Below are 16,057 nucleotides of genomic sequence, written 5' to 3'. Positions count from 1 at the left end.
AGAACGAACCGCCTCCGTTCGAGTTTGGAACGCGTACAAGATCGCACCCTTGTGTCTGGTCAGTGCAGACCGATCAGGCTGCTCACGTACGTCTACTCTGAAGTTCCTTCATCAGCTTGAGTTTATGCCTCCAGTCATTTGCCGAAATGACCAGCTTGCCTGTGGTTACCGGAATACCGGCCACCTTCGGCGCTACGACAGAATGCTCGCAACGCACGCTGCTTCGATGGCTCTCGGTCGACGGCCTAGCGGCCAGCGGAGAGGTCTCGCGCGGGAAGAGGCGTGCTCAACAAGCGGAAGTGGACGATGTGACGTCGCATCGTGACGCAGGACCAGTGAAGGCGGAGCTTAGCGCCGCTCGCTCGGCGAGCGAGTTGAGGAGGAAAGGCATGGCTAGGGAGGAGGGTAACTTCTAATCGCTTGTAACTGCATTAATACGTAACGCTTCACTTAAATTGTGGTGCGAATGTTCTACTTAAGCTCTACCCTATGCGCCTACAAAATTTGCCCGAACCGTTTCAGGGGCCCTTTAATATCTTGGGTCCAAATAGAACCACAAATTCGGCGTTGTAAGAAAAGCTATATATATATATATATATATATATATATATATATATATATATATATATATATATATATATATATATATATATATATATATATATATATATATATATATATATATATGTGTGTGTGTGTGTGTGTGTGTGTGTGTGTGTGTGTGTGTGTGTGTGTGTGTGTGTAATCAAAAAGTTCACTTAGTGTGCGAAGTTGGCCTTCATGGGGTTTATTTGTTTTAAATCTTGTTTGACGAATAATGAGACCCCCTCTCATCAAGTGTGGCGACGGCACCAGTGAACGTGGCCTGCGCCTGTAGCTATAACGTCTCGTGCGTCGGAGGTGCTGGCGCGGCTGCAGCAGCGGTTGCGGCAGACGCGTGGGGCCGTTGACCACGGCGGCGCTTGTGGCGACGTAGTGTGGAGCCATATGAAAAAAAAAAATGCTTGATTTCATAATGTATGCAGCCTAAACAGCTTCGCTGGTATCCATCCCCATGTGAATGTCGCAGCCCTAAAAATGTTTTGTGTTTGCGTTTTCTATACGCCGGTTAGTGATGCCACCGAGTGATGCAGCAGCCTTCTAACTCCATGCCACGTGGGTGAGTCAGTTAAAGAACTTTATCGAGAACGCGAACTCGTCGCGCACCCGGCTGTTCCCACGTCGGGACCAGCAGGTCTAGCCCACTGGCTCGGTCGCGGGCACGACGGACAGCCAGCAGGGTGTCTACTGTCAGATATGGAGCTGTTTCCTGCGCCTACTTCGAGTTCCCCCAGACCACATCGAATCGCAGCACAGCTAATTGAGGAATGCAGAAGCAGGGATGCCACATTCCTGAGGCAAGACACGTGCAAACAAGTTGGCAGCCCCCAGGTTGTGTGCCGCCGGGGAACTATTCACTGCTTCTCTTCCAGAAAGCGAGGGGATAGCCCGGCACTGTTGGAAGAAAGGGGGGTCTCGAACCAATACGGCTGTAATGCGCCGTGACAACAGGACGGCTGTAATTGAGCGTGTCCGCCTTCGTCCGCCGTCACCCCCTACCCTCTAGGCTGACGGAGCTTTGCAAGGCTGCAAGGCAAGACCGCAGAGAGCCGCCGGGTGTGACACCGTGACACGGGCGCCAACCATTGGCCGAAAATGGCGTCATATGAGTGGACTCTCCCATTGGCCGAACATGACGCGACTTCCAGTCCTCGAAGGGTTTAAAAGACGCATTCCAGAGAGACCAGAGCATTCCCTGATTGACCTCTCTCGAACTTCTTGCCGCGGGCCGCAGCGTCCGAGTTGCTGCCGGCCCGTAATTACTGTACGACTGTTACTTGACTCTCACCTCTCTGTATATAATGTTAAACCCTCCAAGTTTGTTTTCATCCCGAAGTCCGTCCTCGACCCCTATACTACCAACCGGGAAAACCGGGGAATTGGGCATTTTGAGTACTTTGGAAATACTCGGGAAAAACTCGGAGATTGTGCTTATATAATGGAAAATTAGCCGTAATTCTATTGATAAGGAACGAAAGTCGTGGTAATGCTGGCTCGCGTAACGGAGAGGGATCGTAACGAGTAAGTGCTTTGACGCCGTGTCGTCGGCGTCAAAACACTCCCCCACCCGTAGCAGATCATGTCCGCGTTGGGGAGTTTGGTAACAATAGTTGGCCCGCCAAACTCATTCCGTCACAACGGTAACGAGGCTAGAGCGTAACGGTGGCGGTTTCAGCACAAAGCCTGCTTCGTCAAACGCATCCTAGCTGAAGCGACGGAGAGTGGAGGATGCGCGTATTGTTCCCGACACAAAGTCGACTTAGTCACGCCGTGGCTAGAGGTTGGCGGCGGAATTCCCAGATGAGGTTGCCACCGCTGGCGTAAATGGCTGGCAAACTTGCACTGCAGCTGGCCGTTCTTAACAGTCGGCGATCCCGTCGCGTGCAGCCTACGGATATTTTCCATGTTTACAGGGTGAAACCGTACCACTCACGTTGACGAGGTCATTGTCACTTCCACTCGCTTTCATCCCGCTTATGTGACACTTTCCCCTTCACAATCTATATCAGTGTTGTGGTGTATGTGCTTTGCTTTGTTTTTTCCCTGGCATTTGAAGCATCGAGACGATGCTTTCTGGAAGGGGGGTGTGGCCCCACACCATGGGCATTCGTCCCTGTAGGCTGTGGGGTGTATCCGATGCAATATGTGTAGGTTCGTGTAAGTGCCTGTCTGGAGCCTACGCCAGGCAGCGGCATCTTCTGTCTTTAGATTTCGATGGGGTGGTGGATATCGCAAGCGACGCCCTCTGTGGTAGTTAACGATGGATGAATACTCGAGGTCGACAGGGTCCGGGTCTTCTGCAGCCGGCGTGATGAGTGCTCGGTTATGTACGAATCCTCGAGCTGCTCTGTCGGCATGCAGGTTGCGCGTGATGCCAGTGCGGCCCGGTATCCAGATGATGGTTTGTGTGGTGAAGTCCTCAGGGTCCTCCTTAAGTATTCGGGCTAGGATTTGTGCAGCAGGTCTTCCAATTCTTCCCTGTAGGAAGTTGCGGCAGGCCTGCTGGGAATCCGTGAGGATCGTCAGTGGTTGGTTTGCGTGTAGGCCCTCGCGGATGGCTAACGCGATGGCCATCTCTTCGGCTTCCGTGATCGTGCAGGGGCGGGTCGATGCAGCGGAGGTAACGTGGCCTATACCTATACCTATACCTAACGTGGCCTAACCCTATACCACATTACGTGGGAGTGCACACTACAAAACATAGAACACCTAGACACGAACACCACGAGGGAGCAATGGGAGGCACTGCTGTCCAGCTCGGCCCTCGACGACCAGCTCAAGCTGATAAAGAGAGCCGAGAAGATGGCAAGAGCCAGCGGAGCCCTGGACTAAGGGCCCCGACCATTAGCGGTTTTCTGATTATTCTTTTTATAAAGTTTATATCTATCTATCTATGGAAGGGGGGTAATGCCACGAGCATAACAGTTGGCTGTGTAGTGGGCTTGCCGCTTCTGCAGAAGCCGAGGTCGACGAAGACGCACTCTCAGGGTGTCGGACGGCAACTATCTGCTTCGATCAGATTAAACTTCATAGTTTTTGTCATATATATAGTAACGTGACTTCCCGATATCATAATTCGGGAATATATCTTGAACTGATATATACGCATATAAATATGCACCTTATGAAAACTTTTTCTACTATCATGACAAGCATAATTACATACATTGCATAATTATACATTGCAATTTGTTTTTATTACATGGTCATGCCACACGTACGCAACAAGTACAAGTAAAAGGTCATACTTGTACGCAACAAACATTTGAGGGTTCATCAAAACCTCAATTAGGCTACACTTAAGCGAGATATGCGAAAGCATGGTTTGCAAGGTCTTGTAGTTTGTGCCCCTCAATGAGTGGTGGGATCTCTTTATGGGATCCGTTTGTTTTTACAGCGAAGCTGTCTGTGGCTAGCATCCCGGGATTTCTTCGTGGCGTAACGTAGACAGAAAAACTATCATCATCAATGACTTCAACAACTTTATTTTGTAAAATAAATGTGTTGAAGTTAGCGCATTGTGGTGTCGTCTCCCTTCTGTCCTTGTTTGCTGGCGCTAAATATGCTTTCAAAGTCAGTTTACCAACCCGCCCAACAAATGGCAACGCCTGGCTATATATATATATATATATATATATATATATATATATATATATATATATATTTATATATATATCCCACCACCAAGAATCTGGCGTCTCTCGGTGGTGTAATTTTCCTTCATGTAATTGTCGTATACTTCTCTATGACTAATACTGCTAATACTGCTTCGCTATCACTAACTGCAGCCTCTCTCTGTCTTTTTTTTTCTTTCTGCGAGTCCGAGCATAAGCGTTCGTCCGCATGACTGCTGTTGATTCTGTTTTCGAGTGCATGCGGTTTGGCCTTATTTCGATTACTGAGTGAATTACACAGGGTGTCCCAACTATCACGCACCAAGACTTAAATAAAGAGCAGTTATGTTACTCGAAGAAAACCTAGTGCATATTGTTTCCAGTACAGTGGAGTAGCCGCCAGTAATTATTTCGTTCCTGAAATTTAATTCGACAATCGCAAATAACTATCTTATTCGAGAAGTACTGTCCTAATTATTAAAGTGTCACTGAGGCATTTGTAGACACCCCCACGCACCCCCAAATGGTATCTGACTACTGTGTTTTCAGCGACGTACTATTTGCGCGCAATTTTTTCCGACTGGCAAACAAACCTCACGAAATATGAAAAATACCTCGTGAGTGAGTGAGTGAGTGAGTGAGTGAGTGAGTGAGTGAGTGAGTGAGTGAGTGAGTGAGTGAGTGAGTGAGTGAGTGAGTGAGTGAGTGAGTGAGTGAGTGAGTGAGTGAGTGAAGAAACATTTATTGTAGGTCCGGCGAGGACGCGAACTCGTCGCGCACCCGGCTAGTCCCACGTCGGGACCGGCAGGTCTAGCCCACCGGCCCGGTCGCGGGCACGCCGGACAGCCAAGATTTGCTGTTCCAGAGCGGGGCTACGCAGAAGCGAGTCCCACTCCTCCTTGATGAACTTAGGGTATGTCGACCCGCACTCCCACAGCATGTGCGCTAGAGTAGAGGTCTGCCCGCAGGAGGGGCAGGCGTCGTCGCGATACACGTCCGGGTAAGCCTCGTGGAGAACGGACAGACACGGATACGTACTAGTCTGCAGAAGCCTAAGAGAAACGGCTTGCGCCCTATTCAACCTGGGGTGAGGGGGTGGAAAGACCCTTCTAGACATGTAGAAGAATTTAATAATCTCGTTATGAGTAGCGGGAGCATCCCTGTGGCCGTAGGGAGGAGGGGAGTCGGTGCTTCTTGCAGAGGAAGCGCGGTCGGTGAGGTCACGCGCAGCCTCGTGAGCAGACTCATTCAGGTTCTGGGGAGCACCCTCGACCGACCCTACGTGAGCTGGAAACCAGTGGATTGAATGATGCGTGAGAGCATATCGATTCGAGTTGCTAAGAAGACGAGCAGCTTGCTTGGCGATGCAACCCTTCTGAAAAGCCCTAACTGCCGTTTTGGAATCGCTATATATGTCGGACCTACGACCGTCTAGCAGGGCGAGGGCGATGGCGGCTTGCTCGGCAACTCCGGGGTCTGAAGTGCGAATGGAGGCGCAATTAGAAATCTTGCCGCTGGAGTCGACCACAACGATGGCAAAGGTCTTCCCATCGCTGTACTCCGCGGCGTCGACGAAGCTTGCTCTAATGTCTCGTTGCTTTATCTGTTTGAGGATGGCTGCTGCTCTGACCACGTGACTGCGCCCCCACCCGCATCATAAAGCAGCACCCTCAAATAAGCTGTCTGAAAGCAACTGCACTGCCTGTCGCAAACCCAAAGAGACAGCGCATCACCTTGATAATGGTACGGAATGAGCACCAACAGCAAGTTTCGCGGATTTGCAGCTATTCCTTCCGCTCAAGGTCACACTTATTATCCGTCTCTCAAAGCCGACTGATCACGTTGATAACAAAAGCCCCTTGATAACGCGGCCGAAGCGCAGCTCTGACCACGCACGAAATATATAGGAAAAGCAACGTAATAGGCATAGCATGTTTCAAAATTCCGGTTTTGCTCGCACCGCATCGACAGATTGCGCGCGCAGCTCTATTTCGCGCCAGAAACTTCCTTCGGACCAAAGAGAAATTAATGTGATGGTTTTAGTTTTCATGAGGGTGTATACGTATTGCAAAAAAAAAAGTTCATGGCATAAAATAAAAGCGAAATAAAGAGACCGGGAAGCGGCCCACGTGTTGAGAAAAGGCAAAACCGATGCGTTCAAGAAAGTAAACCACTTATAAATGAGCCCAATTCACAATCGGGACGCCTGCACAAAAAAAAAAAGAAACATCAGATTTCAGTGTGTCCTTATTATCTGTGAATTCGTAAGCGCCGTTGAACACCAGCTGCTGCCTAGAGGACGCGTTCGAATATGTCTCCTTCTGCAGCTACGCTGTACTGAGCCCGCTTTATGACATCTTCAGTGGCATTATTGATGACCGACGCTCGAATTCTACCGCAGACATCCGTTATCCTTGTATTGAGCTAATCTGATGTTTCACATAACCACAAAGAAAGAAAGCGAAGGGGGAGAGGTCAGGTGACCTAGCGGGCCAATTTACAGGCCATGCCTTCCTATCTATTGCGCATCAAAAATCGCATCCAGCCAATTTCGCGCTCGGCTGGTGCACTGTGCTGGTGCTCCATCTTGCTGATACTACAGAAGTGGAAGACTTGACTGTGGGACTTCGCTGAGAAACTCATCCACCACTCCTTCAAGGATTTCGTCCACGTAACGCTGTCCAGTCAGTGCGTGATCGAAGAAGATGGGACTGATTATATAGAACCGGCGCAAATTCCGTACCCCTCATTGAACGACCACTGGTACTGGTGTCGATTGCGCTTTACCCATTATGCATTGTAGTCACTCCAATAGTGTGCATTATGTAAATTTACCTGAGCGTTTCTGTGGAAATTGGCTTCATCTGTGCACAAGATGTTGCTCAAAAAGTCCGGTGACTCATCGGCTTTTGTAAGGACCGAATTCGAGAAATCTAGGCGATTCTACAGGTCCCTATCTTCCAAGCATTGGTGCTGGTTAAGGTGCAGTATACCCCCGACCGGACTTGTAGACGATTGTTACATCAAATTCTTGAAGACGAAGGCTCCACCTAGCAACCTTTGGCAAGACGCCAACGAGATGAACCTCACTCTGGTCACTGACAAGGATTTTCCCACGCGCATCGGCAACCCCGTCAGCCGGAACTCGACACCCGACCTCGCCTTCGTCTGGAACGTCGAGGACATGGTCTTGGAGAACTCCGCCATGGAGTTCGGCAGCGACCAATGCATTCTCGAGAACAACTTCAAAGTGTTTCGGAGTAAGGTTAGGGAATTCACGTTCATTGACTGGGACCATTTTCGCAAGATTCGGAAGGAACCCGGGAGCGCCAGGGCACCCGCCACCCTCGAAGAATGGTGCGAAGGCATCCGCAACGACGCTTCCGCGGCCACCAAGGAAGTGGAAACCGATCTCGACGTCGAGTGAATCTACAGCAGACTCGCCCACCTGATCGAGGCCAAAAACTCCCTGCTCCGCCGATGGAAGGTTCAAAGGTTCAATTGCAGATTCCGAAAGACGATAAGCACGAGGTCGCTGGATCATATCGCGGCCACGGCGGCCGCATTTTGATGGGGGCGAAATGCGAAAACAAGATTAGGTTTAGATTAGATTAGATTTGATTTAGGTTCACGTTGACGAGCCCCAGGCGGTCCAAATTATTCCGGAGTCCCTGACTACGGTGTGCCCTATAACCGGATCTTGGCTTTGTCACCCCATTTTTACCCCATAATTTAATCTTTTTTTTTTACTACACCGAGACTGGCTGTAGAAAAAATACGATAATAAATAATTTAGGATGCTGTAACGTTTTTCGGCATATCTTTAGCGTTTCGAAGTCCGGGATCTTCATTTAATACAAAAAATTAAAAGTCGAAGAAGTCGGTCACTTTCAATCACCATTCTTGCGCAATATTAGCAAGATGCTTTTGTGTGCATATGACAATACACTTATCCGCCCGCGCTTGGTGAATGACATGGGGTGACGGAGATCTTGATTCTTTTTCTTACGGGGTCGACGGCTTATCCGTGCCAATGTGTACCTTAGTGATTTGTTTTGAATCGGCAAACCTCGTGTGAATTCACGATTCGGTGTTTCACTTGGCCGCCATTGCTGACGCGAGCCTTGCATACGATATTTTAGAAAATAGTGTCGCCCGAAAAGGCAACAGATGCAGGGCACTTATCCCAGAGGGTATAAGACGCAGTTTAAGATATATTCCAGATGAAGACGGAATGCACGAGCGAGACTTGAGCAAAATGCGTTGTTCGAGAAAGTGGTTACCTAACGCTTGGCTCGTCAACTTGTGTGTCGCTCATTTCCACAATGTTGCGAGACACTAAATAAACATATTGAGCTAGTTGTCTAATGCTGAAAAATGTTACCGTATGCAGGTGCGCTAGATAACATGCAAGAATGAGACAGGTGGCGACTCTACCTTCATTTTCCCACATTAGCTCCACGTGACCTCGTGAATTTTGTCAGCATTATAAGGGACCACACTATAGTCGGCGAAAGGTCAAGAACGCAGCGACAAATGTCCTTCGAAAGGAAGTGTGTGCGCATGTACTATATGAACTCGTCTTGTTTATATAGTTGCTCGCCGCGGTTGTCCAAGCGGCTATGGCGTTGCGCTTGCCGTGTTTCGAGGGTGTCAAATGCAAAAAACGCTAATGTACTTAAATTTAGGTGTACGTTAAAGAACGCCAAGTGTTCAAAATTAATCCGGAGTCATCCACCACGGCGTGCTTCATAATCAGATCCTGGTTTTGCCACATAAAACATTAAAAAAACAATTGTTTATATATTCCACCTCTGCTTTCTTGTCCTTTGCATCCATGTCACCACTTCCGCTCTCCTCGGACGCTTCCTTGTGAAACCGTTTGTCCTGCTGGGGGAGCTTTTTGTGCGTCAGGTGAGTGACAGGTCTGCGAAGGGATCAATCTGTCCATTCAGTCTTTCCTGGTATATCTCGACAGTGGTGTGCTCTCGCATATAGGCGTAAAAGGGGTGGGGGGGGGGGGGAGAGGAAGTGTTGTTGAGAAAAAACACTTTCGAACCATCAAATGTTTATTCTTTTTTTATACATGAGCACGATGTCAGGGAAACCCTTTTCATTATCCCATTTTCAAACGGTGCACAGCGAGCCCTCTTCTTTGTCTCTACAATTAAAGATTTTTGGCTGTTCACACGGCGCGCTCATGTTTCTGAACACGCCATAAGGCTCCTCGATCCTCTTCGCGCCCGTGACATTCGTGAGTTATTTCTTGAAGCGCAGAGTAATAACTGGCCTACGCATCACGCTCTCTTAGTTTTTTAGAGGAGTCTTTTTCTACATTCTTGACTTGTAACTGACCATCGTGATTTGTCAATGAACAATCTGTTTGAATTGTATCCCAAAGAAACGAAATACTCGACATAGCGAGCATTAAAACTTTTTTTCTGCGTAAAAACATGCCAAACCCCTAATATGCTTTAAAAGCTATCTCGTTACGTTAACGTACGCGGACTGCGGTTCGGATGCCAAATTCAAAAAATTAATACATTCGTATAACTTTATTTGCTACTAATCAGCCTCCTTCAGCCTTGGAAATTTTAATATAGTATTGAAGTAATATTTCACGAGCATAATCAGATTGACCGTTTTATTTTGGTGTCCCATCAAACTGGTGGTACGAGCATAAACGGCCGTCCTCAGAAGAGAGCGACTCACAGTGGGAACCTGTACTTCCCCACACGAGGTTCCGGTGAAAACGAGCCAGTGAAGAAAGTTGAGAAAGCGCCTTTATTATTATTGTTATTACATCTTAATAATAAACATCAACTGTTTGGCCTTGCTGTCTGTTGAAGACATCGCGAACCCGTAATGCCGGGTTCTAGGAATGCCACCTCAACTTTTTGACAAATCCCGAAACTGCAATGAGCGCGAAAGTTGTAAAAGCGCAAGCTTCGCAGGCCCTTTGAAAAATACTCGAAGTGACCACAATCACAACGACGAAAACGAAGAAGTACCTGTTCGTGAGCGACGACTATGCGCAGCGATGCGGCAAGCGAACTTGACGTCCACGATGCCCTCACGCCGAGAAGTAGCACGGAGCCAAAGGGATGAGCGACGCGAGTTGTCAACAAAAGTGAGCGAATACGTACGGCCGGGTTACGTATACTTGTCATAAAGGATGCTTTGACACATGCGTAATCTTAATGCGATAACTTTCGCTCGTGTTCTACTACCCTGCAATTAAATTGCGGTTTCAACATGCTGTGGCTGAACAAAAGCTTACAAGATGTCACGGCAACCGACGCTGCGGCTCCCGGCCAAGTCTTTATCGGGAGTGGTTTAAGTCACAGGAATACCGACCTCCCCCCTACCTCTGCGCGTGCCTATTCTTACTTTCACATTTCTTTCCGCGAGAAGGAATTTACGTTTACTGTGCCATTTGTTCCTACGAAAATAAAAAAATACCGGTGAATGGTGGCATCAGGACAGCACTTGAGATTACGTAATACCTCGTTATAACAAAGATGAAGGGGGAGCCAAAATTCCTTCGCTATATGCATTACTTCGTTATATCCATTATTGCATGAGCGGCAAAAATCTAGATCCGGATTTCAAGGGGTAGTTCACTTGCTTCATCATATCCATTATTTTGTTAAACCACGTTTCGTTATAATGAAGTTTGACTACAATAAAGTGGGTGGCGCAGATCTTCAGGGCACCCGAAGGGCTGCGGGGTGATCGACACTGCAACCAAGGCAGTCTGTGGGCTAGGGCTGCCGAGGCGGAGGCGTGACGGGGGGGTTCATATACGAGACCGTCTGTCCGCGATCGCTCCGGCAACGGAGACTGGCAATGCCTCAACCAGGGATCAGTCCAGTTTCCAGCTATGGTGTCCCCGTTGCTCCTTTTTGGTGTCCAAAGTAAACTAAGTAAAGGCACACTGTACTTGCTCAAATTATCCCTTCCCTCGCGGCCTGGTAGAGGATGCTTATTCTCAAGTACCCTCCCGAGAAATCCGTTAGCAGGTATTTTTATTTTCGCTGGCTAAATCATCTGATATGACCAAAACGCACAGTAATCGCAAATTTCTTCCCGCAGAAAGAAGCGCGAAAGGAACAAGAGACGCGCGTAGAGAGAACGTAATTTCTGTAATGTGCAGGAAAACCGCTTCCCTCGTTATCACAGTAACACGCAAGGCTCGACAACGTCACAGAAGCTTCGGGTGACATGTGGCGCTCCGAATGCTGGTGTCACTTTATGGCGATTCACATGCAGTCCTTCTCGCAGTTCTGAGGCAAGAGAGACTTGCATGTCTCGGTGCAGTTTTGCCATTCGTCGACTCGGCTGCCGCGAAAATTTGGCAAGCCGCCGTTTCACGACACCAGAAGTCTGTCAGTTATGCCACTCGCGCCATCGGTTCCCTGCTCTGCAGAGATTCTCTGCTCTACGCCTACTTAGAAAACGCGCTTTTGCTGTTGCCTCAGTCAGCAAACCCTGATCTGTGGTCATAGTATAGCGCACCTTACGTAGCTCTCCCCCCCCTTTCCCTTACGTAGCTCTCCCCTTTTCTTTTTGCGCTGTCTGGGCCACTCGAGTTTTGCGGACGCACAGCACTCACTTATTATAATGTTAAAAAAAAACAGCCCTAAAAACGGACATCGGAAAACAGAAAGGGAAACACACGGCGCTGACTTACAACTGCGTTTATTGAAAAAAAAAAAAGAAAAAAAAACACTTGTCATTCCCAATACATGCCTCGTGGTCGGGGTACTCTCACCCGCGACCACGAGACATGTGTTGGGAATGACAAGTGTTCTTATCCACATGGAGCATGCGCACAAGTTTGATGTAAGGCTTTAACCCATTGAGGGTCGATGCCGTAAATATACGGCGCTGCGAACAGGTCCGAAAATGGTCGATGCCGTATATTTACGGCGCCGTCTGTACGTTTAAAACGCGCGCTAATTTCCTAACTTTTTCTTGCCTGGCATGTGGTGCTACTATGTGGGAATACATGAAATTTTTTTCTCGCGTCTCTCTCTTTCAGTTTTCGTTCTATACTTTTTTCTTGCTCCGGCGCGTCTGCTACCGCTCGCGCATTGGCGCGCTCGCGGGCGCGCGGCGGTTAGTTTCGGTTTTGTTCCGCACGCGGTTTCGGCTTCTTTTGCTCGCAAAACTGATGGCTATTTCGTTCTTGTCACTCAAAGGGTGACCGCCTGTTACCCGCTCGGTTGTTGCTCACAGGGGTCCGCATACGAAGGATGCCGCCGTGCATGCGTTTCCTTTTTTGGCCCTTTATTCCGAAGTTGCCTCCCACGTCTGCTCAGGGAAGCAGTACCCAGAGGAGGTGCCATGTCTGCGCCAACACCACTCGGCAGAAAAACATCGCGAGGACAGACTGATCCCTCAGGACCTAAATAAAGTCCTTCATACCATACAAGGTACATGCGCGCTGAGTGCAACAAACCGCTCTGCGTGGAGCCATGCTTCAAGAAATACCACACGCTGAAGAAGTATTAGTGCAAAAGGAACATTTGAGACTTGCAAAAAATTTTCGTGTGCGCATTCTTCTTGTGTATTTTTCTCGTGTGCACATTGTGTATAACAATGCGCCAATTTTTTGAAAATCTTATAACTTTATTTGCTATTTTTATTGTTTTTCTTGAATAAACAGTCCATATATGCCAACGCCAAACATTTTTTTCTCACTTAACGGTCACCCTAGAAAAATTACAGTAATTTTTTTTCGAAATAGCTCCCTCTGAAGAATTTAAATGTGCAATAAAAAAAATCGATCCTGAGTGGTCGCATGTGGCGAAAGAAATCGACCCTCAAAGGGTTAAAAAGCCATCGTGTTTTTTTCCAATAAACGCAGTTGTAAGTCAGTGCCGTGTGTGTCTCTTTCCGTTGTCCGATGTCCGTTTTTAGAGCTGTTTTTTTTAAACATTATGCAAAACTAACAACTCGCCCAATCTGCCGTTCTTCTTCACTTATTAACATGCTGCGAGACATCTTGTCAATTTCACCAGTACGAAAGTCGCGGACAAATACATGACACCAACAGCGAGCTAGCACCGCTACCGGTATTTTAGGCGTTCCAGCGAAGGCGCATTCTCCGCTAGGGCGTCCTGAAACGGTCGTGTGAAAGGCGTGCGTACGAGAGCAACACACAGCTTGAGTACACAGTGAAACATTTTTTTTCTTCGTAGATAACACGCGTTTCACGCTTTCATTTTCGCAGCAAGACGACAGGTTCCTTTTGAATCAAGCCTTGCATGCAGATCGAATTGCAACATTTACTGCCTGATACCACGCCCGACAATGTGACCACTTTAACCGAAAGCCCCATCAAGCGAGCAGCACTTCTTAACGAGCCTCCGAGGCAGCTCGGCCACGCACGCGGATGCCTCAGCAGTGGCTACATGAAAACACAATGGACGAGTGCCATTCTCCAAGCACGTGACCACTGTCGCTGCGGCACCAGTGCTTTCTAGCGACCGTTTCAGAAACCCTTTACACACCTCGAATAAGTTCATCCAACAATCGGCCACACAGTCACCACGTGGTGCAGGCGCCCCAATACACCACGGCTTGCCGCCCAGTCCCGCGGCAACACTAAGCGGGATTAATTAAGCTCGAGGGCGGTCAAGGCACAGCGCAGGACGTATACGTTCGGTGTACGACTCCACGGTTTTCACAGCCAAAGTAACACAACGAGCTGTCTTCTTCGCTCACGGCTCGATCTACACGGGCCCGACATTGACTGGAGCCAGGTTTGCAAAACGCTTCTCACAAAAGCGGTTTTTTGAGTGAGAGCGGCTTGTACGCCGACCATTCGGAGTAGTTGATGGGGTCTGTACGTGCGGATGACCTGGTCCCTGAATCGACAGAAGCCGCGGCGATATGCCCGCTTAACACGTGGAGCGGTTATACTTCTGCACTCTGGTGGGCCGGAGTGGGACAGCGCTCTACGGCAACGCCACAGGTGGAGACCTGTAACCGTAGTTGGCGCGCGCCCCAGGAGGCAGTGCAATGATGGAGGGCCGGTCTGATTGTCTGGGTGGCTGGAGCAGCCTAGATGAAGCGGTTCAGGGCCGCGTACAGATCCGCCAGCAGGCGCAGCAGGACTGCCGACGAGGGCCTCTGCTCCGGGTCAGCGCGCCAGCAAGTGTCCATCACCAGGTACCTGCAACAGCGGTCGTCGGAAAGGCTCACACATCTCGATTCACATGCAGTCCTTCTCGCAGCACCTAGGCGAGAGACACCTACGCCTCTCAATGAAGTTGGGCTATTCAGACTTATATGCTCTCCCCTTGCAGCATTCTCAAAGCGAAGAACGTCCGATGAAGTCCTGCGCCGTGGATCGAACACATATGCGTTGTTCAAATATTATCAAGTGACGTCGCGTTCTCCCCCGCGCTGTTGCTATGACGCCGGCTCTTATTACTTCTAATTCAACGAGGTGCTTATCAAGACTTGCAGTGCACAGGGTTTACACGTGTGCGAAGTTTCACCTTCGTATTTTAATTCATATGTTTGATACGATCGTTCAGAAATGGTTAACGCAGTTCCACGCTATACGGAGTCACTTGCTAGGTAAATATATAAGCTGTTGTATTAATTTGTTCTCGTCATATTTACGACGGCTCATTTCCGAAACGACTTTTTAGCTGGTTCACACCGTACACTACACGTCCACAATTAGGCTGCTTCAGTAGATTCCAAATCGCACACTTCTATGCATCTGGAATCCTTGTTAATGACGCACGCTCCGGCGCCGGCGCATCCGTCAACTCATGAAACCGCCCTTTCCCGCAGCTGCTCTGCTCTGGAAGCAACCGGGTTTTTTGCGTGACCACGACAACGCCACGGAAAGTTGTGAGCCAATGCAAGCTTCGCTTGAAAAACCAAGGTTGCACAATCAAGCGCGTTTGCGTGTTACGCGTGCTTCACCTCGTAGCTCAGCAATTTTTTGTAGAGTACTCTTTACAGGAAAAGAGTGAAAAAAAGTCAACGCATGGTATTGCGCGTACCTGCCAACTCTCCCGATGTGTCCGGGAGGCTCCCGAATTAGGACTGTTCCTTTTATTGTACGGATACGGCCATAAATCTCCCAAACAACTGCTCCGATTCCACCGAGGGGGAAAAAAAGACAATCCGAGGACACATAAGCACTTCTTACGACTTGTGAATGCGAAAGCATTAATGTTCACTTGAACGCCGCTGAGGAGCGGTACTTAGACTTATCAACTACTCCTGGGCAACCGAGCGCGCTGAGACGCTTGACGCGTTTCGATTTCGCTTCAAGAGGAAGCTTTAGATCGGGTGCTCCTGTATAAATACATGTAAAAGGAGAATTCGCTTTTCTCGGTAACTACTGCACCAAATTTGACGAGGTTTAATGCACTTAAAAGAAAAAAAATAAAATCTAGTGACTGTTGGTTTTGAATTTTTCATTTAAATCGTCAATTTTAATGAAATATTGGCGGAAATCGAAAATTTTTAGAAAACTAAACTATTAAGTTCACAACTGTCTAGCGATGAAAGAAAAAAATGATAATTCTGTGAATTGCATTTGATAGTACATCTAAAGCGCACAAAATTGATGTGTTAAACATGAATCTAAAAAATTAGTAATATGGAAATACAACTTTTGCAGAACCTCTGTACACAACGTAGCAAATTCACGTAATATATAATTTGACATATGGAATTTGTTCGTTTTGAATAATCTAATGAATGCCGTTTACAGAACCGCGATATCTGTTCTTGACGGAGAGCTATTAATTTGTAAAGTTCGTGCTTCTAATTTTTCAAACCTTAAAATTTTTGAAAATTTTTCCAAC

At 48.1% G+C, this 16,057-nt stretch overlaps 1 protein-coding gene across 1 annotated transcript in view; it reads right to left on the bottom strand.

The window, feature by feature from the left end:
• Nucleotides 1–12,029: 12,029 nt before the first annotated feature.
• Nucleotides 12,030–16,057, bottom strand: part of dnt (tyrosine-protein kinase Dnt) — a 34,517-nt gene continuing 30,489 nt past the window's right edge. The window contains exon 11 of the mRNA XM_065453128.2: nucleotides 12,030–14,397. Within this exon, the coding sequence (XP_065309200.2) occupies nucleotides 14,286–14,397 (112 nt within the window). The 3' untranslated portion in view covers nucleotides 12,030–14,285. The remainder of the gene's footprint in view (nucleotides 14,398–16,057) is intronic.

Source organism: Dermacentor albipictus, chromosome 1, assembly GCF_038994185.2.
Source record: "Dermacentor albipictus isolate Rhodes 1998 colony chromosome 1, USDA_Dalb.pri_finalv2, whole genome shotgun sequence".
NCBI lineage: Eukaryota > Metazoa > Arthropoda > Arachnida > Ixodida > Ixodidae > Dermacentor > Dermacentor albipictus.
The sequence above is the reverse complement of the archived record's forward strand: the minus strand, read 5'-3'. Positions and strand labels throughout refer to the sequence as shown.